The sequence below is a fragment of the Engystomops pustulosus genome, chromosome 9 (assembly GCF_040894005.1).
Source record: "Engystomops pustulosus chromosome 9, aEngPut4.maternal, whole genome shotgun sequence".
Classification (NCBI taxonomy): domain Eukaryota; kingdom Metazoa; phylum Chordata; class Amphibia; order Anura; family Leptodactylidae; genus Engystomops; species Engystomops pustulosus.
Window position 1 is genome coordinate 28,581,110 of NC_092419.1, and position 27,884 is coordinate 28,608,993.

At 46.7% G+C, this 27,884-nt stretch overlaps 1 protein-coding gene across 1 annotated transcript; it reads right to left on the reverse strand.

Annotated features, from left to right (window-relative positions):
* Window positions 1-3,562: 3,562 nt before the first annotated feature.
* On the reverse strand, window positions 3,563-27,884 carry NKPD1 (NTPase KAP family P-loop domain containing 1). Its single transcript, XM_072124204.1, has 4 exons — window positions 27,763-27,884; window positions 7,348-7,396; window positions 6,600-6,731; window positions 3,563-5,818 (listed from the first exon to the last, which is right to left on the reverse strand). Exons 2-4 carry the CDS (start codon window positions 7,358-7,360, stop codon window positions 3,738-3,740), a joined length of 2,226 nt encoding a protein of 741 aa, XP_071980305.1. The 5' UTR covers window positions 7,361-7,396; window positions 27,763-27,884; the 3' UTR covers window positions 3,563-3,737.

The following is a 27,884-nucleotide window of genomic DNA, read 5'->3' on the forward strand; positions in this document are numbered from 1 at the left end:
AGATCATTTCTAACCCCTCAGTTTACAGGTTTACTCAGTTTTATTGCTGTTTTAGCTCCTATCACTCAGTAATGTTCAGTTGAAAACTCTAGGTTGTAGGTGGAGACTCTCTAAGCAGACACTTTATGATCCCTTTCTCTTCACTAGTATCTGACACATAGAAAAAGAGAGATGAGACAGATCAGAGATGATGAGATCCATGGGATGGGTATTAAACACAATGGGGCAGATTTACTTACCCGTCCCATTCGCGATCCAGCGGCGCTTCTCTGCACAGGATTCGGGTCCGGCCGGGATCTATGAAGGTAGTTCCTCCGCCGTCCACCGGGTGGCGCTGCTGCGCTGAAAATCATCTCAACGCGCTGGAATGCACCACCTCGGGCCAGGTGAAGGTAAGCGCTTCCCAAGCGACACTTTTTCAGTTTTTAAATGCGGCGGTTTTTCCAAATACGTCGGGTTTTCGTTCGGCCACACCCCCGATTTCCGTCGCGCGCAAGCCGGCGCCGATGCGCCACAATCCGATCCCGTGCACCAAAATCCCGGGGCAATACAGGGAAAATCGGCGCAAATCGGAAATATTCGGGTAACACGTCGGGAAAACGCGAATCGGGCCCTTAGTAAATGACCCCCATTGACACTCACAGCACTGCTACATCTCATGTAGTAGTTGCCCCTCCACATACTTGTAGTAGTAGTAGACCCTCCACATACTTGTAGTAGTAGTAGCCCCTCCACATACTTGTAGTAGTTGCCCCTCCACATACTTGTAGTAGTTGCCCCTCCACATACTTGTAGTAGTAGTAGCCTCTCCACATACTTGTAGTAGTAGCCCCTCCACATACTTGTAGTAGTAGTAGCCCCTCCACATACTTGTAGTAGTTGCCCCTCCACATACTTGTAGTAGTAGTAGCCCCTCCACATACTTGTAGTAGTAGTCCCTCCATATACTTGTAGTAGCTGCCCCTCCACATACTGGGAGTAGTAGTAGCCCCTCCACATACTTGTAGTAGAAGTAGCCCCTCCACATACTTTTCCCGCCACACACTTGTAGTAGCCGCCACAGACCTAGTTTGAAATAGCCCCCCCCCCCACACACACATTTAGTTACAGCCCCAATTCATTAATAATCTTAGGAATACCCCTGTGAGAGATGGCTACCTGGGCTAGCCCTGTGAGAGATGGCTACTGGGCTACCCCTGTGAGAGATGGCTACCTGGGCTAGCCCTGTGAGAGATGGCTACTGGGCTAGCCCTGTGAGAGATGGCTACCTGGGCTACCCCTGTGAGAGATGGCTACCTGGGCTAGCCCTGTAAGAGATGGCTGCTGGGCTACCCCTGTGAGAGATGGCTACCTGGGCTACCCCTGTGAGAGATGGCTACTGGGCTAGCCCTGTGAGAGATGGCTACCTGGGCTACCCCTGTGAGAGATGGCTACCTGGGCTAGCCCTGTGAGAGATGGCTACTGGGCTACCCCTGTGAGAGATGGCTACCTGGGCTACCCCTGTGAGAGATGGTTACTGGGCTACCCCTGTGAGAGATGGCTACTGGGCCATCTCTCACATGGCTACCTGGGCTACCCCTGTGAGAGATGGCTACCTGGGCTACCCCTGTGAGAGATGGCTACCTGGGCTACCCCTGTTAGAGATGGCTACCTGGGCTAGCCCTGTGAGAGATGGCTACTGGGCTACCCCTGTGAGAGATGGCTACTGGGCTACCCCTGTGAGAGATGGCTACCTGGGCTACCCCTGTGAGAGATGGCTACTGGGCTACCCCTGTGAGAGATGGCTACTGGGCCATCTCTCACATGGCTACCTGGGCTACCCCTGTGAGAGATGGCTACCTGGGCTACCCCTGTGAGAGATGGCTACTGGGCTACCCCTGTGAGAGATGGCTACTGGGCTACCCCTGTGAGAGATGGCTACCTGGGCTACCCCTGTGAGAGATGGCTACCTGGGCTACCCCTGTGAGGGTTGGCTACTGGGCTACCCTTGTGAGAGATGGCTACCGGGCTACCCCTGTGAGAGATGGCTACTGGGCTACCCCTGTGAGAGATGGCTACTGGGCTACCCCTGTGAGAGATGGCTACTGGGCTACCCCTGTGAGAGATGGCTACTGGGCTACCCCTGTGAGAGATGGCTACTGGGCTACCCCTGTGAGACATGGCTACTGGGCTACCCCTGTGAGAGGTGGCTACTGGGCTACCCCTGTGAGAGATGGCTACCTGGGCTACCCCTGTGAGAGGTGGCTACTGGGCTACCCCTGTGAGAGATGGCTACCTGGGCTACCTCTGTGAGAGATGGCTACCTGGGCTACCCCTGTGAGAGATGGCTACTAGGCTACCCCTGTGAGAGATGGCTGCTGGGCTACCCCTGTGAGAGATGGCATAATAGGTAAGTGTAAATTTTAACCTAAATTTTAATATAGCTGAATTGCTTTGCTTTTACTTTCAGAGATTTCTCAGATTTTTTAAAAATATGTTCAGCTTTCCGGTTTCCTTTAAAGTGCTCATTGTGATGGTATCGCTATATGAATGTAACTATACAGCAATAGTTTAGTATCTACATTTTTACTGTACTAAACTAGACATTCAGCCCTTTTAAGGCAACCATAAGGCTGATGTGGCCCCCGGTAAAAATGAGTTTGACACCCTTGCTATAGGGAGTGAAGCTATAGCAGTGACTACCGGCACACGGTAGGTGGTTGGTCCCATTACGGATGTAAATAGGACCACATTTGTACATTTACATTCTGCTTCTACATGGTAAAAGTCCTCCATTTTGGGGAGCCTCTAAGTATTGAAGTTTCTTACAAAGCTTAAAGAGATGTTCCCACAAAACTAGTTAGGCCCTATTCACGTTATAGGGCCTAACGGCTCCATAGAGATGACTGGAGCAGAACAGACAAGTGCGGCCGTTGGCTCCGCTCATCTCAGGGAGCAATGAGCTGTCCGACGGAGGAACCTCTGACCCCATTGGACCCCCCAGTCTAATGATCTAAGAAATAGGGCCCAACTTGTTTCTTTAAGGGTTTTTTAGGCTTAGGCTATATTCACACTGACGTATGGGGGACGTATATACGGCCGACGTATAAACGGCCGATATACGTCCCCCATAGACGGCAATGGGCGCACGGCGCCCTACGGGAGCGGTACGGTGCAGCACACGTGCAGCACCATACCGCTCAGTACCCCAGAAAAAGATAGGACATGTCCTATCTTTGTCCGTAGTACGGCGCCGTGCGCCATAACTTCCTATGGAGAGGGGCGGGGGTGAGCTGCGCTCACCTCCTCCTCCTCTCCCCGTGCACGGTACGGGCGGGCAACGGCAGTGTGAATGTAGCCTAAGTCTGTATAAAGGGAAACAAGACCCAAAATAAAATATGCTCCCAGTATTCAATAATATTTTGTGTTGTGTTGATATTAGTTGTCAGATCCTCACTATATAATATCATATATAAATATAAGTCTTCTCTAGAATAGGACATCAGCATTCTAAATAAGCTCCTTTGAGTTGCTCTCTGCAACATGTATTTCACAAAGGATACAAACCGGGGACACTTCTCTTTTAATAAATATACATTTCCTAAACCCCTTTACTGTGCATTTTGACCAGAGTTCAGAAAGTCGCATTAAAAATGTCCCAACTCCTTCTCTGAGCACTAAGCAACAGCTGTCAATTTCCTTCTCCCAAAAGAAAGGGGGATTTCACTTCTTCTGGACGGAAGGCCAAAAGTCTTTTATCAGAGCACCGTTTCCCGTTCTCGACTTTGTAACTCTTTTAATTTCTCGTACTGTTTTTGTATTTGCACCGTACTGCCTTCTCTATATTGCCTTGGAAATTCTTCTTCTGCTGAATCCTTTCTAATCAAACTGTCCTTCTCACTAATATCTACATTATTGCCTAACTTCTCATTAGATATATTTTGATCTATAGAACTTTGTTCTTTGGACTGTTCCCCACCACAACGAGCTTCCTTACTCCTTTCTGTTTCCTGCACCCCTCCTCCCTCTGAGGGTATCTCAACTCTACAATGCACCTCTTTTTCACACTCAATTATTTCCTCATTTTTAGAACCCCCAAAGTCTTTGTTACACTGTGTAACCTGTATTTCACCAATGTCTTTGACTTCTTTTGTGTTATTTTGATGCACAGTTTCTATTTCCTCCATTTTTTTCTCTACGATAGTCGTTTTCCAGTCATTTTGAAGATTGTTAATTCCACGGAGGAGACCCATCTTGTGCTTTATGGAATAATCCAGATTAATTGTACATTTCATCAGTCTTCTGGATTCCTCAACTGTGAATGGAAAGTCTTGAGAGAGGAACTTTTGGAAAATCTCTGGGTCTCCATCTAAGTCCAAAATGTTCTTCAAACCAGCTTTTAAGGAAAATAGCTCCTTGCTGTTTTCTTTAAACATGTCCCAAAGAAGGTAGTTGCTGAAACCTTCCTTACATCCTTGTTGTTCTTCATCTTCCAGACATTGAAGAATCCAGCTTAGTCTACAAGGCCACTGATTGCAGAGAACAACCCAAGCTGCTACAGATTTAGAAGACACCATGCCCCATGGAATTTTACTCAGCATCATCAGGTGGACCATAACAGGGATAGCATTCACAATTCGTTTCATTTGACATATGCTGTCGGGAATGTATTCATGAAGAACTTCACGCTCACTGTACAAGGCATAGAATGTTTCCTGAATGCAGTAAGCCGGCTGATAAGGTGGTAGGTTCACTTCTGGTTCTTCATCTTCCGATAACTCCTCAGTAATCAGTTTCATGGGCTCGGTAATTCCTGTCTTGGTTCCCCGATTAGCATCATTCCTGCAAGGCCAATCGATTAGATCTTCCGTCCTCTGGACAGCCTTCTTCAGGATTTGCAGCTTTGTTTTCTTGCCTAGAGGAGGTACTGAGAAAGGCAATGTCACCGTGCGACTGAGAAACATGTAGCCATTATCTGCCATACCTTTGAGGGAGCTTGCATTCTCTAAGCAAGTGACAATAATGTTGGGGTCAACTACCAGTATGGAAATAAATGGAGATCTCCGGTCAGACAATAAGGTGTTCATAGCATCCAGTACCCCAACGACTTTGTCTGGCGCACAAAGCTCCAGACTGGTGATCTCCAACACAACCCGGATTTTCTGTTTCTGAAAAATTTCCATGAATTGAACCATTTTGGTTATCAGTTCAACCTCCTTTTTCACCTCATTCATGAAACCCATTTGAGAGCTAAACTTCTGACTATTGACTAGCCGCTCAATCTTGTGCTTTTGGCTAATAAAAATACTCTTGCTTAGCTTAAACAATGTCATCATAATTCCTGATCCAGCCACTACTGTTGCCAGACTTCCAAAAACAGTGGAGACTTTCTCTTCCCCACCGTGGCTATGTGATTTGATTGGTACAATTAGAAGAAGCAACCCTATTATCAGTATGACTATTGTTACTATCAGTACGATACAAAAAACCTTTTTGACAGTCCACTCTTTATCCGAGTCTAGATTTCTTTTAGGTTTGGAACCCAAAACATTAAATAAACTTAGTGTAAGTATTCCAAAGTGTCTTCGCATTTCGTCACAAAGTGTGGTGACCAGTCCTGCCCACAGCCGGTCACTGCCGGCATACTGCCAAGCACTGAAGTGTACAAATATGAACTCCGTACTTTTGCATTCTAGATGCTGTTCTGTGACTATTGGGCAGTAGAAAAGCAGGCGCCAAAGTAGCCGAAAAAAACCCCATCCAGTAGGTTTTACTGTGGTCTTTTGTAATAATTTTTCTTCCTTTTCTGTAATCCGTGTCGCTTCCTCCCGCATGCATTCTAGAAAAGGGAAGCAAGACAAGAGACAAGTCAACTGTGATTCAAAACCAATTCATAAAACATTGTATACCATACTGAGATTCAAAACCACCTAAGTCAATAATAACAACTTTAACATGAACTTGTGCACAGAATAAAGCATACATGTCATGGTTGCCCCTGCGATCCACATCTCTGATCGCAGGCACATCCGTGCCCCTCTCCATGGCAGCATCCCGCTTCGCACTCACTTACCTCTCCACGTTTGTGCTCCCGTCTTGGCTGGCCAGCGGGCGTGTACCTGCTCCCTAGGGCACTCGCAGATTTTAAAGGGCCAGCGCGCCGCTGGCCACTTCCCAGATTTCTATAAAGACCGGCTGCTCCCAGCATTCTCTGCCAGACTTTGTGCCTATGCCTAAGAGAAAGCTTCCAGTGTGTATTCCTTGTACTCTGACCTCCTGTTGTGACCCCAAACCTGACCCTGACTTCGCTCCTTTGCTGCCAATCCTGACCTCCTGCTCAGTCCCTGTTTCTGCATCATCGCCACCTGTCCTGATTACCTGTCTCCGACCTCAAGACTGCCTGGTGTTTCTGTACCTCAACCACCACGGACAAGTCGCGTCTGTGGAATGACCTGGTGGCACCACACCGCAGCAAGACCATCCTGCTTTGCGGCGGGCTCTGCTGAAGACCGGGTGCTATTTAGATTCCGTTCCCAGGTGTTGGCTTGTGCAATCATCCGCGGTAGTCCAGGTCCCTACTCTGAACCTTATCAATATATGACATCGTCATAACAACTTACTTGTTATACGATCCATGAGCATGTATACCCGGCCCCCAAATGGGGCATATAAGCCAACAGTAACTGGTGTAGCCACCTGACACAGGGCTTTTGACAGGCAAGCACAGTAGATGTCATCTTCGGTCTCTTTTCCTATGAAAATAATAAAAAACATCACATTTTCACAATTAAAAATTATTCATCCGTATTGGTGTTCTCTATAACTGTAGCAATTGGTGTAATATGGAAGTTGATACTTGTTGTAAAAGGTCCTCTCAAAGTGAAATTACATTTTTGTTGTTCATTAAAAAGTCCTATAAAAAGTCACATCGATGTATATTAAAGGTTCACAACCTTTTTCCATTAAACCAATGCATCTCAAATGAAGATAAATCTAATTTAACTATGTGCTCAGCTAAGTGTCTCCATGGTAACAGACAACAAACAAACCCCTGTGTGGTCAGATCCTACATTATCTGTCTACACTATCTGTTCCCTACTTCTTACTATCTTACTGCCAGATGCATCTGAGATATAGAAAAAATACGGTAAACATTTATTAGCAAATGTCTTCATTGGTAGACATAGTCCTTTACATAAGATTGGAAATCCTTATCTGTAAGAGGTTATATAATTATTTAATTGCTATAATTACTGACAGAAGAAATTTAAAAAGATCATCTTAATCCCAGCTTCCTCAGTATTAGCTCTACTTATCCCCATTATTATCATCTACATGTTGGAAGATACTGTACTATAGGCTCCTTACCTTTGGGTGCCATTTTTTCAGATTTCTTGATCCACAGATTAAATCATCGCTATAAAGATACAAACATTGTTTTAACATGGAAAAATGGTTATTGGTTATTTGTCTAATAATGTATTGTACAGAACGTGTTTTTCACACAGCGCAGTTCTTGGCCTTCCTAAAGGAAACCTACCATTTGATTGGATGCATTATTAAGCAAACATAGCTTGAGAATGCTGTAGCTACACTGATGCAGGATCATATCTTGTTTAATCCCTGAGTGGTTTTGCTGAAAAACCAATTATACCATTCAGGAACCTGGGAAAGCTGGGTCAGCTTAGCTGCCTAGATCAACACATTACACTGAGTTTCCTAAACTGTCCAGACAGGACTAATAAACCTCAGCTGGATGACTCATACACAGCAGCTGGGGAATGGTGCAGTGATTGATTTCTTCTGCCTTTTAGGCACAACACAGTGATTACATCATCCAACAATTTTGGGCCCTGCTCCTATCTTAATGGTTCTTTTATTAGAAAATCTATGAGGTCTATGAGGATGAGGGGGTGACACAAGAGGTATAAGAGCTTGTATAATGGTCCAGCCATTCTTGAGAAGGGTATGGAATAAAATAATTTATTAAATTATCCTGTTGTTTGAACCAGCCATCAGACGCATCCTATATACAAAGTCCAAGGTCAATGGGACTGCTGAGAAGCCTGGAGCTCGGCATCTATCTGGTGTTTGCCAGGAAGATTCTGACACAGGATGGGTTAGTAAAGAGAGAGTTAAAATTTCACGCAGTTAGCAAGTGTGATAGGCTACCTACAGAGATGGGTTTCAAGAGCTTGTTTGAAATTTTGATGTTCGGTTATTAGTCTTATAGTCCAGGGAAGGTCATTCCAGAGAATTGGTGCAGCTCGGGAGAAGTCCTGGAGAAGTGAGTGAGAGGTTCAAATTAAGGCAGAGATTAATCTAAGATTACTGGATCAATGAAAACTGCAATCGGATTGGTTACTATTAGAGATGAGCGAACACTAAAATGCTCGGGTACTCGTTATTCGAGACGAACTTTTCCCGATGCTCGAGTGCTCGTCTCGAATAACGAACCCCATTGAAGTCAATGGGAGACTCGAGCATTTTTCAAGGGGACCAAGGCTCTGCACAGGGAAGCTTGGCCAAACACCTGGGAACCTCAGAAAAGGATGGAAACACCACGGAAATGGACAGGAAACAGCAGGGGCAGCATGCATGGATGCCTCTGAGGCTGCATAATCGCACCATTATGCCAAAATTATGGGCAACAGCATGGCCATGACAGAGTGACCGAATGAGGCTAGATAGCATCTAAAACATCCAATAATTGACCCTGACACTATAGGGGACGGCATGCAGAGGCAGCGGCAGCAGGCTAGAGAGTGTCATGGCGACATACCCTAAATGGACTCAGGCTTCAAACCAATGGGTGGCAGAGAGGAACCAAAGGAGGTGAGCAAGAAGCGCTCAAATAATATCGGTACATGATAAAAGTTTGCCAGTATATTTTGTGGATTACACAGCAGGGTGGCGACAAAGTTAACATGGAAGCCATGAAAACAACCCAAAATTCTGCCTGACACAGCTCGTTTGATAAGGGGACGATGTATGGAGGCAGTGAACTAGTAGTAGATTAAAGGTGCTGCAGTTAAAACTATGTTAGTTGGATCTTGGCATGGAGCTGGCGCTCCGCTGCCAGGCGAGCTTTCGCCAATCCAAGCCCCTGTCTCTAGGCTACTCCCCAAACAGCACTTCTAAGAACCTGTTGTATAAGATCAAGTGTAGTAGCGTTCTTATAAGTTTAGGATATGCCGGGTGAGGGGAATGTAAACAGATGCGCAAGAAGCGCTGAAATAATATCCCTAAATGGTAAAAGTTTGCAAGTATATTTTGGGGATTACACAGCAGGGTGGCGACAAAGTTAACAACTTTGATGTGGAATGCCCTGTAATAGCTCTTGGGCGGTGTGCCTTTTATCGCCTAGGCTCAGCAGTTTCAGCACCGCCTGCTGTCGCTTAGCGACGGCACTGCTGCTGTGCCTAGAGCTACCGACTGATGGCGCCATGCCCACGGATGGTAATTCGGAGGAGGAGGAGGTGGAGGAGGGGTGGGAGGAGGTATAGTAGGCCTTTGAGACCTGGACCGAGGTAGGCCCCGCAATTCTCTGCGTCGGCAGTATATGACCAGCCCCAGGGTCAGACTCGGTCCCAGCCTGCACCAAGTTAAGTGTAGTAGCGTTCTTATAAGTTTGGGATATGGCGGGTGAGGGGAATGTAAACAGATGCGCAAGAAGCGCATGATGCGCATGGAGCTGGCGTTCCGCTGCCAGGCGAGCTTTCGCCAATCCAAGCCCCTGTCTCTAGGCTACTCCCCAAACAGCACTTCTAAGAACCTTTTGTATAAGATCAAGTGTAGTAGCGTTCTTATAAGTTTAGGATATGCCGGGTGAGGGGAATGTAAACAGATGCGCAAGAAGCGCTGAAATAATATCCCTAAATGGTAAAAGTTTGCCAGTATATTTTGGGGATTACACAGCAGGGTGGCGACAAAGTTAACAACTTTGATGTGGAATCCATGAAAACAACCCAAATTTCTGCCTGACACACCTCGTTTGATAAAGGGACGATGTATGGAGGCAGCTATATGGACGACTTTTGGAGGTAGCAATGGAGACAACGTGTGGAGGCTGCTATGGAGACAATTTAATTTGGATAGTGCCTGTATGTGGCAGTCCCAAACATTTTTCAAACCAGAGGAGCAGGTAGGTGGCCCTCCAGTAAAATGGGATAGATTGAGTGCCTGTATGTGGCAGTCCCAAAAATGTTTCAAACCAGAGGAGCAGGTAGGTGGCCCTCCAGTAAAATGGAATAGATTGAGTGCCTGTATGTGGCAGTCCCAAAAATTGTTCAAACCAGAGGAGCAGGTAGGTGGCCCTGCAGTAAAATGGAATAGATTGAGTGCCTGTATGTGGCAGTCCCAAAAATTTTTTAAAACAGAGGACCGGGTAGGTGGCCCTCCAGAAAAATGGAATAGATTGAGTGCCTGTATGTGGCACTCACAAAAATTGTTTCAAACAGAGGACCGGGTAGGTGGCCCTCCAGAAAAATTAAATGCATAAAGTACTATAGGTAGAGCCAGTGGGCCCTGTCAAAAAATAGCCAGTTTCCTCTGCTTTACTGTACAAAGAGCAGGAGAAGGAGGAAAATGAGGAGGAGGAGGAGGAGTGGATAAATTATTCAGGTTGAGCTTCCTTCACCTGCTGGAGATTGGAAATTAGGAGAAATCCATGCTTTATTCATCTTGATAAGCGTCAGCCTGTCAGCGCTGTCAGTCGACAGGCGTGTACGCTTATCGGTGATGATGCCACCAGCTGCACTGAAAACCCGCTCGGACAAGACGCTAGCGGCAGGGCAGGCAAGAACCTCCAAGGCGTAGAGCGCCAGTTCGTGCCACATGTCCAGCTTTGAAACCCAGTAGTTGTAGGGAGCTGTGTGATCATTTAGGACGATGGTATGGTCAGCTACGTACTCCCTCACCATCTTTCTGTAAAGATCAGCCCTACTCTGCCGAGACTGGGGACAGGTGACAGTGTCTTGCTGGGGTGACATAAAGCTGGCAAAAGCCTTGTAAAGCGTACCCTTGCCAGTGCTGGACAAGCTGCCTGCTCGCCTACTCTCCCTCGCTACTTGTCCCGCAGAACTACGCACTCTGCCGCTAGCGCTGTCAGAAGGGAAATACTGTTTCAGCTTGTGCACCAGGGCCTGCTGGTATTCATGCATTCTCACACTCCTTTCCTCTCCAGGGATGAGAGTGGGAAGATTTTGCTTGTACCGTGGGTCCAGGAGAGTGAACACCCAGTAATCGGTGCTGGAATAAATTCTTTGAACGCGAGGGTCACGGGATAGGCAGCCTAGCATGAAATCTGCCATATGCGCCAGAGTACCAACGCGTAAGAATTCACTCCCCTCACTGGCCTGACTGTCCATTTCCTCCTCCTCCAACTCCTCCAACTCCTCTTCTTCTGCCCATACACGCTGAACAGTGAAGGACTCAACAATGGTCCCCTCTTGTGTCTCGCCAACATTCTCCTCCTCTTCCTCCTCATCCTCCTCCACCTCCACCTCCTCCGATATGCGCTGAGAAACAGACCTCAGGGTGCTTTGGCTATCAACAAGGGAATATTCTTCCCCCGTCTCTTGTGACGAGCGCAAAGCTTCCGACTTCATGCTGACCAGAGAGTTTTTCAACAGGCCAAGCAGCGGGATGGTGAGGCTGATGATGGCGGCATCGCCACTGACCATCTGTGTTGACTCCTCAAAGTTACTCAGCACCTGACAGATATCAGACATCCACGTCCACTCCTCATTGTAGACTTGAGGAAGCTGACTGACCTGACTACCAGTTCTGGTGGAAGTTGACATCTGGCAGTCTACAATCGCTCTGCGCTGCTGGTAAACTCTGGATAACATGGTCAGTGTTGAATTCCACCTCGTGGGCACGTCGCACAACAGTCGGTGAGCGGGCAGTTGGAGGCGGCGCTGCGCTGCCCTGAGAGTGGCAGCATCTGGGCTGGACTTCCTGAAATGCGCACAGATGCGGCGCACCTTCGTGAGCAAATCAGACAGATTGGGGTATGTCTTGAGGAAACGCTGCACTATCAGATTTAACACATGGGCCAGGCATGGCACATGTGTCAGTCTGCCGAGTTGCAGAGCCGCCACCAGGTTACGGCCGTTGTCACACACAACCATTCCCGGCTTGAGGTTCAGCGGTGCCAGCCACAGATCAGTCTGCGCCGTGATGCCCTGTAATAGCTCTTGGGCGGTGTGCCTTTTGTCGCCTAGGCTCAGCAGTTTGAGCACCGCCTGCTGTCGCTTAGCGACGGCACTGCTGCTGTGCCTAGAGCTACCGACTGATGGCGCCGTGCCCACGGATGGTAGTTCGGAGGAGGAGGTGGAGGAGGGGTGGGAGGAGGAGGAGGCATAGTAGGCCTGAAACACCTGGACCGAGGTAGGCCCCGCAATCCTCGGCGTCGGCAGTATATGAGCAGCCCCAGGGTCAGACTCGGTCCCAGCCTCCACCAAGTTAACCCAATGTGCCGTCAGCGATATATAGTGGCCCTGCCCGGCAGCACTCGTCCACGTGTCCGTGGTCAGGTGGACCTTGTCAGAAACGGCGTTGGTCAGGGCACGGATGATGTTGTCTGACACGTGCTGGTGCAGGGCTGGGACGGCACATCGGGAAAAGTAGTGGCGGCTGGGGACCGAATACCGAGGGGCGGCCGCCGCCATGAGGTTGCGAAAGGCCTCGGTCTCTACTAGCCTATAGGGCAGCATCTCCAGGCTAAGCAATCTGGAGATGTGCACATTAAGGGCTTGGGCGTGCGGGTGGGTTGCACTATATTTGCGTTTCCGCTCCAGCGTCTGGGGTATGGAGAGCTGAACGCTGGTGGATGCTGTGGAGGATCGTGGAGGCGACGATGGGGTTTTTGTGGCAGGGTCCTGGGCAGGGGGCTGACTAGCAGCTGACACAGGGGAAGGAGCAGTGGTGTGCACGGCCGGAGGTGAACGGGCTTGTTGCCACTGAGTGGGGTGCTTAGCATTCATATGCCTGCGCATACTGGTGGTAGTTAAGCTAGTAGTGGTGGAACCCCTGCTGAGCCTGGTTTGGCAAATGTTGCACACCACAGTCCGTCGGTCATCCGGTGTTTCCTTAAAGAACCTCCACACTTCTGAAGATCTAGCCCTCGCCGCAAGAGCCCTCACCACGGGAGCTTCACTAGTTGACAGTGGCGCTGATGCACCAGCTCTGGCCCTGCCTCTCCGTCTGGCCCCACCACTGCCTCTTCCAACCTGTTCAGGTCGAGGACTCTCCTCCGTCTCAGAAGCACTGTGTTCACCCGGCCTCTCAACCCAGCTTGGGTCTGTCACCTCATCATCCTCCGATCCCTCAGTCTGCTCCCCCCTCGGACTTCCTGCCCTGACAACAACTTCCCCACTGTCTGACAACCGTGTCTCCTCATCGTCGGACACCTCTTTACACACTTCCACTACGTCAAGAAGGTCATCATCACCCACAGACTGTGACTGGTGGAAAACCTGGGCATCGGAAAATTGCTCAGCAGCAACCGGACAAGTGGTTTGTGACTGTGGGAAGGGTCCAGAAAACAGTTCCTCAGAGTATGCCGGTTCAAATGCCAAATTTTCCTGGGAGGGGGCAGACTGGGGGGGAGGAGGCTGAGGTGCAGGAGCTGGAGGAGTGGCGATTTCGGTGACATGGGTGGACTGCGTGGAAGACTGACTGGTGGTGGACAAATTGCTCGAAGCATTGTCAGCAATCCACGACATCACCTGTTCGCACTGTTCTGGCCTCAACAGTGCTCTACCACGAGTCCCAGTAACTTCAGACATGAACCTAGGGAGTGTAGCTCTGCGGCGTTCCCCTGCTCCCTCATCAGCAGGTGGTGTCTCACCCCGCCCAGGACCACGGCCTCTGACCCCTGCAGTAGTTGGACGCCCACGTCCCCGCCCTCGTCCTCTACCCCTAGCCCTCGGGTTAAACATTTTTAAAATGAGAGTTATAACTTTATTTTTTTTTTTACTTTTTTTTGTTTTTTTTTGTGTTTTTTTTTTTTTTTTGTGTTTTTTGTTTTTTTTTGAGTTTTTAAAACCAAACAATGCTATCCTATTGCTATGGCTATTTTCTAGCCAAGTATCAAAGGAAGCACAGTACTATGCCAGATGAGATGACACTGAGTTATTGCCTAATAGAAATCCAACCCCTACTGAATTTTGCCACTTCGGCCTTTGCTATGGATATGTGCGCCACTAAGCGCAGAACACAGCGGTCGCAAGTCTCACTACAAATTGCTCAGAATTGGCAAGTACATGCACTGCAGAAACTACAGCCACCAGCAGATCAACCAGAAATCAAATATATAGAACGCTACTGTAGGCTTCAAGAAGCTGTTTGTATTCTCCTATGGCTATTTTCTAGCCAAGTATCAAAGGAAGCACAGTACTATGCCAGATGAGATGACACTGAGTTATTGCCTAATAGAAATCCAACCCCTACTGAATTTTGCCACTTCAGCCTTTGCTATGGATATGTGCGCCACTAAGCGCAGAACACAGCGGTCGCAAGTCTCACTACAAATTGCTCAGAATTGGCAAGTACATGCACTGCAGAAACTACAGCCACCAGCAGATCAACCAGAAATCAAATATATAGAACGCTACTGTAGGCTTCAAGAAGCTGTTTGTATTCTCCTATGGCTATTTTCTAGCCAAGTATCAAAGGAAGCACAGTACTATGCCGGATGAGATGACACTGAGTTATTGCCTAATAGAAATCCAACCCCTACTGAATTTTGCCACTTCGGCCTTTGCTATGGATATGTGCGCCACTAAGCGCAGAACACAGCGGTCGCAAGTCTCACTACAAATTGCTCAGAATTGGCAAGTACATGCACTGCAGAAACTACAGCCACCAGCAGATCAACCAGAAATCAAATATATAGAACGCTACTGTAGGCTTCAAGAAGCTGTTTGTATTCTCCTATGGCTATTTTCTAGCCAAGTATCAAAGGAAGCACAGTACTATGCCGGATGAGATGACACTGAGTTATTGCCTAATAGAAATCCAACCCCTACTGAATTTTGCCACTTCGGCCTTTGCTATGGATATGTGCGCCACTAAGCGCAGAACACAGCGGTCGCAAGTCCCACTACAAATTGCTCAGAATTGGCAAGTACATGCACTGCAGAAACTACAGCCACCAGCAGATCAACCAGAAATCAAATATATAGAACGCTACTGTAGGCTTCAAGAAGCTGTTTGTATTCTCCTATGGCTATTTTCTAGCCAAGTATCAAAGGAAGCACAGTACTATGCCAGATGAGATGACACTGAGTTATTGCCTAATAGAAATCCAACCCCTACTGAATTTTGCCACTTCGGCCTTTGCTATGGATATGTGCGCCACTAAGCGCAGAACACAGCGGTCGCAAGTCTCACTACAAATTGCTCAGAATTGGCAAGTACATGCACTGCAGAAACTACAGCCACCAGCAGATCAACCAGAAATCAAATATATAGAACGCTACTGTAGGCTTCAAGAAGCTGTTTGTATTCTCCTATGGCTATTTTCTAGCCAAGTATCAAAGGAAGCACAGTACTATGCCAGATGAGATGACACTGAGTTATTGCCTAATAGAAATCCAACCCCTACTTAATTTTGCCACTTCAGCCTTTGCTATGGATATGTGCGCCACTAAGCGCAGAACACAGCGGTCGCAAGTCTCACTACAAATTGCTCAGAATTGGCAAGTACATGCACTGCAGAAACTACAGCCACCAGCAGATCAACCAGAAATCAAATATATAGAACGCTACTGTCAGAGCCGGATCACCATTGGCGCTCTTGGAGCGCTAGCGCCGGGCCCCCGGATCCGGATTTATTGATTGGGGGCCCCCGCTCTGGCGCTCCAATAGCGCCAATGTTCAGTCTCCTGCTGGGCCCACCGACGGGCCCCGACCCTGTATTCTGCAGTCGGGCAGCAGCCTCCGTCCGTCCGGACAGGAAGCTCCTGCCCGTCCCTGTATAGTGCTCGATGCGGCCGGAAACGGCCGCTCGAGCACTATTACTGGAGCGATGTGGCCGGAAGACAACCCCGGCGCACATCGCTCCAGGAACTAGGATGCGCGGCCGCGCGGTGACGTCATCACGCGGCCACGCACCCCTTCCTGCCCGGACGCGGCAAGAAGAAAGAAGCCGCGGGAGCCTGAGGTGAGTATAAGTTTTTTTTTTTTATCAAACAGGAGTAAAAGATGGTGGGGGCTTATTGTATAAAATCACTCATTGGGGGTGAGGGGTGGTCGGCAGGCAGAACATGAATTAATTTATTGTGGTGGGCAGCATATAATATATTATATAATTCATTCTGAGGGGCAGCATATCAAATAATACCTTGTGGGGGGCAGCATATCATATAATTCATTGTGCGGGGGGGGGGGCAGCATATCATATAATTCATTGTGCGGGGGGGCAGCATATCATATAATTCCTTGTGCGGGGGGGGGCAGCATATCATATAATTCATTGTGCGGGGGGGACAGCATATCAAACAATTCATTGTGCGGGGGGGACAGCATATCATATAATTCATTGTGGGGGGGGCAGCATATCATATAATTCATTGTGCGGGGGGGACAGCATATCATATAATTCATTGTGCGGGGGGGACAGCATATCATATAATTCATTGTGCGGGGGGGGCAGCATATCATATAATTCATTGTGCGGGGGGAGGGGGCAGCATATCATATAATTCATTGTGGGGGGGCAGCATATCATATAATTCATTGTGCGGGGGGGGCAGCATATCATATAATTCATTGTGTGTGGGGGGCAGCATATCATATAATTCATTGTGTGTGGGGGGCAGCATATCATATAATTCATTGTGCGGGGGGGGGGCAGCATATCATATAATTCATTGTGTGTGGGGGGCAGCATATCATATAATTCATTGTGGGGGGCAGCATATCATATAATTCATTTTGTGGGGGCAGCATATCATATAATTCATTGTGTGGGGGGCAGCATATCATATAATTCATTGTGGGGGGCAGCATATCATATAATTCATTGTGGGGGGGGGCAGCATATCATATAATTCATTGTGTGTGGGGGGCAGCATATCATATAATTCATTGTGGGGGGGGCAGCATATCATATAATTCATTGTGTGTGGGGGGCAGCATATCATATAATTCATTGTGGGGGGCAGCATATCATATAATTCATTGTGGGGGGCAGCATATCATATAATTCATTGTGGGGGGGGGCAGCATATCATATAATTCATTGTGTGTGGGGGGCAGCATATCATATAATTGTGTGGGGGGCAGCATATCATATAATTCATTGTGGGGGGCAGCATATCATATAATTCATTGTGGGGGGCAGCATATCAAATATTCATTGTGGGGGGGACATATCAATTTAGTATTAGTATTCCAGTATTCATTCTAGTATACCGTATTTTTCGGACTATAAGGCGCACAAAAAATCCTTTTATTTTCTCAGAAATCAAAGGTGCGCCTTATAGTCCAGTGCGCCTTATATATGATCCGTACTTACAGACAACAGCTGCCTTGTACTGTGCACAGGTCTGCCACCTGCTGCTCATTCATCCTTATAATCAGGTGCGCCTTATAGTCCAGTGCGCCTTATATATGAACCTAGACATTTTAGCAGGCATTTATTCATGGTGCGCCTTATACTCCGGTGCGTCTTATAGTCCGAAAAATACTGTATTAAATTCTTAAAGCTCCGCGCTGTACCATTACGGCATGGCGTTGTAAAGCATTTATCAAGAGGGATCACAAACAGTTCACAAGCCGAGGGGGGGGGGGGGCAGTATATTAGATAATTCATTGATTGGGGCACTACATTACGTAAATGGGGGACCATATTTTAAATAATTACTTGAGGTGACCAGCATCTAAAATTCATGGGGCACCACCGTATATTATAGAGGGCTAAAAATAGGTAAATTAATTAATTAAAGGGGGCAATAAAAATTAAGTCATTAATTGGGGGGCAACATATATACCGCATATATTCATGTATAAGCCAAGTTTTTCCAGCACAAAAAATGTGCTGAAAAACCTCACCTCGGCTTATACACAAGTCAATTAAAAAAAATAAACTTAATACTTCCAGCGCCCAGATCCTTGGCGCGGCTCCTGATCCTCAGCGCGGCTCCTCTTCTTTCTTCTCTATTTCTTCTCTAGCCATCAGAGTCGCGTCCATGCGACCTGCCAGCCGGCGCACACTATGATGCGGCAGTGTCGCCGCTGATGACGTCATCAGTGGCGACACCGCCGTATCATAGTGTGCACCGGCCAGCAGGTCGCATGGACACGACTCTGCCAGCTATTACAGCAAATAGAAGAAGGAAGAGGAGCCGCGCCGAGGATTGGGAGTGAGTGAGTATTGCCGGACGGTGAGTATTAGGTTTTTTTTTTTATGTGCTTGGCATACAGGGGCTGGCTGTATACTATATGGGGCTGGCTGTATACTACAGGGGGCTGGCTCTATACTACAGGGGGCTGGCTGGATGTATACTACATGGGGACTGGCTGCATACTACATGGGGGCTGGCTGTATAGTATAGGGGGCTGGCTGTATACTACAGGTAGTTGGCTGGATGTATGCTACATGGGGGCTGACTGGCTGTATACTACTTGGGGGCTGGCTGTATACTACACGTGGCAGGCTGGATGTATGCTACATGGGGCTGGCTGGCTGTATACTACATGGGGCTGGCTGTATACTACATGGGGCTGGCTGGCTGTATACTAAAGGGGGCTGGCTGTATAATAAGGGGGCTGGCTGTATACTACATGGGGGCAGGCTGGCTGTATACTACATGGGGCTGGCTGTATACTACATGGGGCTGGCTGTATACTACATGGGGGCAGGCTGGATGTATACTACATGAGGGAAGGCTGGCTGTATACTACATGGGGCTGGTTGGCTGTATACTACATGGGGATGGCTGGCTGTATACTACATGGGGCTGGCTGGCTGTATACTACATGGGGCTGGCTGTATACTACATGGGGCTGGCTGGCTGTATACTAAAGGGGGCTGGCTGTATAATAAGGGGGCTGCTGTATACTACATGGGGGCAGGCTGGCTGTATACTACATGGGGCTGGCTGTAGACTTCATGGGGGCTGGCTGTATACTACATGGGGGCAGGCTGGCTGTATACTACATGAGGGAAGGCTGGCTGTATACTACATGAGGGAAGGCTGGCTGTTTACTACATGGGGGAAGGCTGGTTGTATACTACAGGGGGCTGGCTGGCTGTATACTACATGGGGGCTGGCTGGCTGTATACTACATGAGGGAAGGCTGGCTGTATACTACATGAGGGAAGGCTGGCTGTATACTAAATGGGGGCTGGCAGGCTGTATACTACATGGGGGCTGGCTGGCTTTATACTACATGGAGGCTGGCTGGCTGTATACTACATGGGGACTGGCTGGCGGTATACTACACCCTCGACTTATACTCGGGTCAATAGGTTTTCCCAGTTTTTGGTGGTAAAATTAGGGGTCCCGGCTTATACTCGGGTCAGCTTATACTTGCGTATATACGGTAATTAGGGGTACAGTATTATTTATTCAAGGGCTGTAGTATAGTAATATATTGGGGGTTGCATTGTGTTCTTTTATATATGCAGGAGCCACAGATTGGTTTTATTATGGGGTATATTTGGGGGGGCATATTTCTGTTATCCAGGTGACATTATGTAAGTGACTTTGGTATTTTTAGGTGCACAGTGTGGGGCATGTGCTGCGGGGAGCTGGAGACATCTGGTAAAAGATTCTTCAGCCAAAAGTTACGTTGATTCTGGCCCTGAAGGTGAAGACATGTCACCTGTGAGGTACTAGAAGCCACTTCTGCAGTATTGTACTCACAGATTAACCTTCTAGTGTGAGACAGCTCTCAGCTTGTACTGTACATGTACTGTTCTATTCATAGTGTCCATAGAGAGCCAGCAATGGGGTGTGGGGTTATTATCATCAGTAATTGTTATGCATTCTCTTATTGATAACGTTGGTGCTATGAACACACTTTGTGTATTTGCCCCCTGTTCTGTGACATCACTGTGTATATTAAACCCCTGTGCTGTGACATCACTGTGTGTGTATTAACCCCCGTGCTGTGATATCACTGTGTGTGTTAACCCTCTGTGCTGTGACATAACTGTGTTAGTGTATCAACCCCCTGTGCTATCACTGTGTGTGTATAAGCCCCCTGTGCTGGGACATCACTATTTGTGTATATTAAGCCCCTGTTCTATCACTGTGTGTGTATGTGTGTATTAACTCCCTGTGCTATGACATCACGGTGTGTGTATTAACCCAGTGCCTAATAAATTCCTAAGGGGGGCCTACCTAATGATTTATTAAAGGAGAGCCCTGCCTAATAAATTACTAAGGGAAAGACCTACCTAATGAAGTACTATGGGGAACACTTTGTATAGCATTACGAGTGCACAGTGTGGTCAGTTGTGTTGTGAGCAGTATATATGTGGGGGCGCAGTGTGGACAGTTGTGGTGTGAGGGTTATATAGGTGAGAGGACCTTGTGGTCAGTTGTAGTGTGAGGGGTATCTATGATATATGTGGGGGCAGTGTGGTCAGTTGATGTTTGAGGGTTATATATGATATATGTGGGGACTGTGTCAGTTGTTGTGTGAGGGGTATATATGATATACGTGGGGGCACAATGTGGTCAGTTGTGGTGTGAGGGGTATATATGGGGTACAGTGTGGTCAGTTGTGGTGTGAGGGGTATATATGATATATGTGGGGCACAGTGCGGTCAGTTGTGGTGTGAGGGGTATATATGATATATGTAGGGGCACAGTGTGGTCAGTTGTGGTGTGAGAGTATATATGATATATGGGGGGCACAGTGTGGTCAGTTGTGGTGTGAGGGGTATATATGGTATATATGGGTGTAGTGTGGTCAGTTATGGTGTAAGGGGTATATATGATATATGCAGAGGCACAGTGTGGTCAGTTATGGTGTGAGGGGTATATATGATATATGTGGGGGCACAGTGTGGTCAGTTGTGGTGTGAGGGGTATATATGATATATGCAGGGGCACAGTGTGGTCAGTTGTGGTGTGAGGGGTATATATGATATATGTGGGGGCACAGTGTGGTCAGTTGTGGTGTGAGGGGTATATATGATATATGTGAGGGTACAGTGTGGTCAGTTGTGGTGTGAGGGGTATATATGATATATATGGGGGGCACAGTGTGGTCAGTTGGGGTGTGAGGGGTATATATGATATATATGGGGGGCACAGTGTGGTCAGTTGGGGTGTGAGGGGTATATATGATATATGTGAGGGTACAGTGTGGTCAGTTGTGGTGTGAGGGGTATATATGATACATGTGGGGGGTACAGTGTGGTCAGTTGTGGTGTGAGGGGTATATATGATATATGCGGGGGAACAGTGAGGTCAGTTGTTGTTTGAGGGGTATATATGATATATGCGGGGGCACAGTGTGGTCAGTTGTGGTGTGCGGGGTATATGTGGGGCACAGTGTGGTCAGTTGTGGTGTGAGGGGGTATATATGATATATGTGGGGGAACAGTGTGGTCAGTTGTGGTGTGAGAGTATATATGATATATGGGGGGCACAGTGTGGTCAGTTGGGGTGTGAGGGGTATATATGATATATGTGAGGGTACAGTGTGGTCAGTTGTGGTGTGAGGGGTATATATGATACATGTGGGGGGTACAGTGTGGTCAGTTGTGGTGTGAGGGGTATATATGATATATGCGGGGGAACAGTGTGGTCAGTGGTTGTTTGAGGGGTATATATGATATATGCGGGGGCACAGTGTGGTCAGTTGTGGTGTGCGGGGTATATGTGGGGCACAGTGTGGTCAGTTGTGGTGTGAGGGGATATATATGATATATGTAGGGGCACAGTGTGGTCAGTTGTGGTGTGAGGGGTATATATGATATATGTGGGGGCACAGTGCAGTCAGTTGTGGTGTGAGGGGTATATATGATATATGTAGGGGCACAGTGTGGTCAGTTGTAGTGTGAGAGTATATATGATATATGGGGGCACAGTGTGGTCAGTTGTGGTGTGAGGGGATATATATGATATATGTAGGGGCACAGTGTGGTCAGTTGTGGTGTGAGGGGATATATATGATATATGTAGGGGCACAGTGTGGTCTATTGTGGTGTGAGGGGTATATATGATTTATGTGGGGCACAGTATGAACAGGTGTGATGTTAGGGGTAAATATGATATATTTGGGGCACAGTGTGGTCAGTTTTGCATGTAAGGGTCAGGTGTAAGGTGTAATATAGGATGATGCCAACCATGTCCGTTTTAAAAACCCGCAGAGAGTCATGGATGGAAGAAGTCTCCTGGAATATCAGAACGAAGGGAAGAGACAACATCAGGGACGTCACCTGTAAGTCATTGGATGACACTGCAGCCTCTGTGCAGGACTGGTATATACTACTATATGGTCACTATATGCTGGTACATACTGGTCTATGTGAGGTTATCATATAGTATTGCAGTATTATGGAGTGCTGATAATCATGATTTAATGTTATTATTTGGGCTTGTACAGAGGTATCATTAGTGATATTGTTCTCTGCTCGGTGGTGTGTGTATAATAACAATATGGTGGTAAAGATAATCAGTAAATGGAGTTTCTATGTGGTAAATTATTGGTAATGCTGGTCTTTGTATAGAGTTTGTGCACATTCTCAGGATGTTGGTATTCTCTTTATGTTGTGGTGATGCTGTGTGCTGCATTTTGGAGGGATCATTTAGAAATAGTTGCGCTATTGTTTGGAATACTGGTCTTATGGTAGTTTTAATTGGTTACAGTATTGTGGTATCATTATTTTATAATAGTATGGCGGGAGTATTTTTTGGTTTCTAATATCTCTAGAGCTTTGAAACAGTATAACTATGTGGTATCTTTTTACTTATATTGTTGTGGGAGGGGGCCCCGCATTGGCTGCAGAGCTGGGGGGGCCCCATCCTTAAGGAGGTGCTCCATACCGCTGGGACCCTTAATCTGGCCCTGGCTACTGTAGGCTTCAAGAAGCTGTTTGTATTCTCCTATGGCTATTTTCTAGCCAAGTATCAAAGGAAGCACAGTACTATGCCAGATGAGATGACACTGAGTTATTGCCTAATAGAAATCCAACCCCTACTGAATTTTGCCACTTCAGCCTTTGCTATGGATATGTGCGCCACTAAGCGCAGAACACAGCGGTCGCAAGTCTCACTACAAATTGCTCAGAATTGGCAAGTACATGCACTGCAGAAACTACAGCCACCAGCAGATCAACCAGAAATCAAATATATAGAACGCTACTGTAGGCTTCAAGAAGCTGTTTGTATTCTCCTATGGCTATTTTCTAGCCAAGTATCAAAGGAAGCACAGTACTATGCCAGATGAGATGACACTGAGTTATTGCCTAATAGAAATCCAACCCCTACTGAATTTTCCCACTTCGGTCTTTGCTATGGATATGTGTGCCACTAAGAGCTAAACACAACGGTAGCAAGTCCCCCTGCTAATTCCTCACAAAATGGTAAAAGATGCAAATTAAAATAAAAAAAGTAGAACGTTATTGTAGCCCTAAGAAGGGCTGTTGGGTTCTTTGAGAATCACTCCTGCCTAACAGTAAGCTAATAGAACACCCTAACGCTTTCCCTGAGCAGCAGCAGCTCTCTCCCTAGCGGCATCCAGAGACAGAATGATCCGAGCAGCGCGGCCAGCGGCTAGTCTATCCCAGGGTCACCTGATCTGGCCAGCCAACCACTGCTATCGACGTGTAAGGGTACCACGTCATGCTGGGTGGAGTGCAGAGTCTCCTGGCTTGTGATTGGCTCTGTTTCTGGCCGCCAAAAAGCAAAACGGCGGGAGCTGCCATTTTCTCGAGCGGGCGAAGTATTCGTCCGAGTAACGAGCAGTTTCGAGTACCCTAATGCTCGACCGAGCATCAAGCTCGGACGAGCATGTTCGCTCATCTCTAGTTACTATGCTTTTGACTAACTTTTTCATTTCGATAGTTTTCATTAATCTACCCCATCACTTGTCTATTTATATACAATGATGATTCTCTATGACAAATTATAGAGTTCTTTCACTTGATAACATTTCCTTTTTACACTTCACAATCCTAATGACTTCATCTATGTAGCTAGTCATACGGGTCAGGTCTAATTATAGTGTTAGTGGTGACGTAGATGACGTCTTGCAGAGGGATGTAACACTCATATGTCAGGTATTTGCTGACATGTTAGGAATTACGCGGATATATTTGGTGGTACAATGCTGATTGTGTATTTATGTCTTTTTATAGACTCTTAGGGCTCACTCACACGGCCGTTCATGTGGCCGCATTTACGTCCCCATAGACGGCAATCCACGCTGATCAGCTCTATACACCTTAAAAAGATAGAGCATGCTCTATCTTTTTGCGAGTGTGCGGCCGTGCCCCGGTGTTTCCTATGGCGGGAGGAGGGGTCACCCGGGCCATAGGGTTACAGCTCTGCTATAGGGATTAGTGATGTGCTTTAGGGATACCTGGCCTTGGATATAAGGTGACGTTTGAGTCCATGTCTTGCATTTGAGTCACATAAGGAAATATGGACATAAGCCAAATAGATCAGTCTTTCAGGTTTTGAGAGTTTACATGTGGCTCTCGAGCTTCCTCCTTGTGGCCGTATTGTCTGGTGACAATTAAACCAAGGGTGTTATGACTTTACTGAAACTAGTATCAAAGCCTGGTTGATTAAAATAATGTTATGATTTTTTCCTCCAGTCTCCAGATGTCTGGTAGTGTAGCCTAGTCACAGGGGCGTAACTTGAAGGGGTGCAGAGGTTGTGGTCACACCTGGGCCCAAGAGGTTTAGGGGGCCCTTAAGGTGTCACTTTCCCATATAAAAGACTATTACCATAAAGCATACATTATAGTCGGGGGCCTGGCACAGACTTCACACCAGGGCCCATCAGCTTCTAGTTACGCCACTGCCTAGTCACCTTCACTTAAATGTGGAAGAGCTGCAATACCAAACTAAACCTGTATACAGGAGTCGTGCCATTTGTAAAAAGAAGAAATCTCATTCAAGATTCAGGATTGCTTTGAATTTGTTTGGGGTTTAAAGAGTTATTCCCCTTTCAGCAAATGAATGTCATTGTTTGTATAATGAAAAAAATATACAAATTTCCAATATACTTTCTGTATCAATTCCTCACGGTTTTCTAGATCTCTGCTTGCTGTCCTGCTAGAGAAAGCTTCATTGTTTATCTCCAGTGGATAGAAACCTGACCACGGTCACACAGATACACGGCTCGTTAGGATTACAGAGAGTAATTAGAGCTGTGTGATATAACAAACCATGCACCTGTGTGACATCACATGACCAGGGATATAACGAGCCATGCACCTGTGTGACATCACATGACCAGGCATATAACGAGCCGTGCACATGTGTGGCCACGGTCAGATTTCTGTCCACTCGAAATAAACAATGAAGCTTTCTATAGCAGGACAGCAAGCAGAGATCTAGAAACCCATGAGTAATTGATACAGAAAGTATATTGGAATAATGTATGATTTTTCATCATCCAAACAATAACATTTATTTGCTGAAATGGGATCACCCCTTTAACCTAACACTATAAACCTAAGAAATAGTGGTGATCCGGAAGGAAGCAGGAAAACCCCTATGAACAAAAGGGATTAGAAGGATAAAATGTGAAAATGTGCTGTACTCAGGCCACAAATTATGGATCCATATTTCATCAGTATGTAATCCGTTGCCAAGTCGTATGTCTGAAAAAACAGTCCATATATCATCCCTATGTCATGCCTTATTGCAGATGATGGTAAATTATGTCATGAGCTTGTCCCAAGTTTTTGAAGGGTCACATGATTGTGTTACCTATAAACTTGTCTGCAAATACTGATGGCACAAGGCACATCTGTGTTTCACCTGCATGTTATCCGCTGCTTTTACGTTCCCACAGACGTCTATGGAAAGGCTCGAGCTGCAAACACGGCCAAAGATAGGACCTGAGCTTTCTACATCCTCATATCCTCACACTTTCATATTGCAAATTGAGGTGAATGTGTCAACGTAAAATCCTTTAAAAAAATTGGTTGGCACAAAAATGAAAACAACTAGAATAAACCATGAGGAGATGGGATTTTGAAATCAACGTGTGTAGACAACCCTCACGTTTGGAGGGTGGCATCTGAAAAAATAGCAATGGCAGTAAAAAAAAAAACCTATAAAGAATCCAAGTAATAAAACAATTTAAAATAGACAGTTGTTGTATGACTAATAACAGTGTGTAGTTTGTGCCAGACAGGGGCGTAACTACAGTAGTAGCAGCCATAGTAGCTGCTATGGGGCCCACAGTATCAGGGGGCCCCGGCATTCAACTGGCTACACTATTGAATGGAGGATGTGCACCATTATATACATATAGGGGCAGATTTACTTACCTGGTCCGTTCGCGATCCAGCGGTGCGTTCTCTGGATTCGGGTCCGGCTGGGATTCACTAAGGTAGTTCCTCCGCCGTCCACCAGGTGGCGCTACTGCGCTGAAAAGCATCTGAACGCACTGGAATTCACCGAGCCGGACCAAGTGAAGGTAAGCGCGTCCCAAGTGACACTTTTTTTGTTTTAAATGCAGCGTTTTTTCCGAATCCGTCGGGTTTTCGCTCGGCCACGCCCCCGATTTCCGTTGCGTGCATGCCGGCGCCGATGCGCCACAATCCGATCACGTGCGCCAAAATCCCGGGGCAATATAGGGAAAATCGGCGCAAATCGGAAATATTCGGGTAACACGTCGGGAAAACGCGAAGTAAATGACCCCCATAATGCTGTATGTTGTTCAGCCTAATATGTATATAACAATGCACAACTTCCACAGTATACAACTGAGACAAGAAATGTCCGGGCAGGGGGTGTGTGGAGACAGGAGGACTAGGTATTTCTCATCTTTAGCTTCTTGCTAGTCTACTTCCATGTGGTCAGTAGCTACTGAGCTGCATGAATGTATTAGTGTATAAATGTGTGTATGAGTATAGAGCTTTATGTGTGTATACAATCATACAAATTTATGCACTCAAAAACACATTTATATACTTAAACGTGTGTGTACAAGTATGTATATATTTTTTTTTATAGAGAAAGGGGGCCCCTTGCAGAAGTCTGCTTTTACACCACTGGTGCCAGATACCTACCCAAGTGGAGTGGCCACATTTACAGATCGCATTTAGCTTCCTCTGGATCACACTGCTCGATCTAAGGGTAAACTAAATGGACTTTTGTCTTTTCTTCAACTTATAACATAAACTCTAAAACTACTGATGCCTCCATACATGGCGCTAAGGCTGAAGTAGACTTGGGTCTTATTCGAAGAACCAGGGTCGGCGCTGAAAGAGGAGAATCTCTTCTATCAAATGAATCTAGAATTGTGTTTCTAGGTGCCAGGGATCCGGAGATATTCCTGGTTAAAATGAGAAATTCGGTTGCACCGACGGCACTTTAACAGTTAATATTTCCGTTTTCCTAACACCTAGAAACACAAAGTAAGATTCATAGAAAAGAGGAAACTCTCCTCTTTCATGGGAAAAAAGAAGTGAGATTCTAGAGATCAAGGTAAGGACTACCACATTTTGGTCTAAGAGCTGCTTTGAAATTAAAGTCCTGAATAATTTAAAATTGTAAAAAATTGTGCTGTTTTTGGATCAATTAAATAGATATCCGAGACAAACTAAGGCTGTATCAAGCTTCTTACCTGCTTGTCCTACCAATGAGACATCTCCTTATCCAAATCTTGGCTGATGTTGCCCAGGCCCATGCTCGCAGAGGTTGTGTGAGCTTCTGTGTGTGACTGCTTCTATGACCTGTAACAAGTGA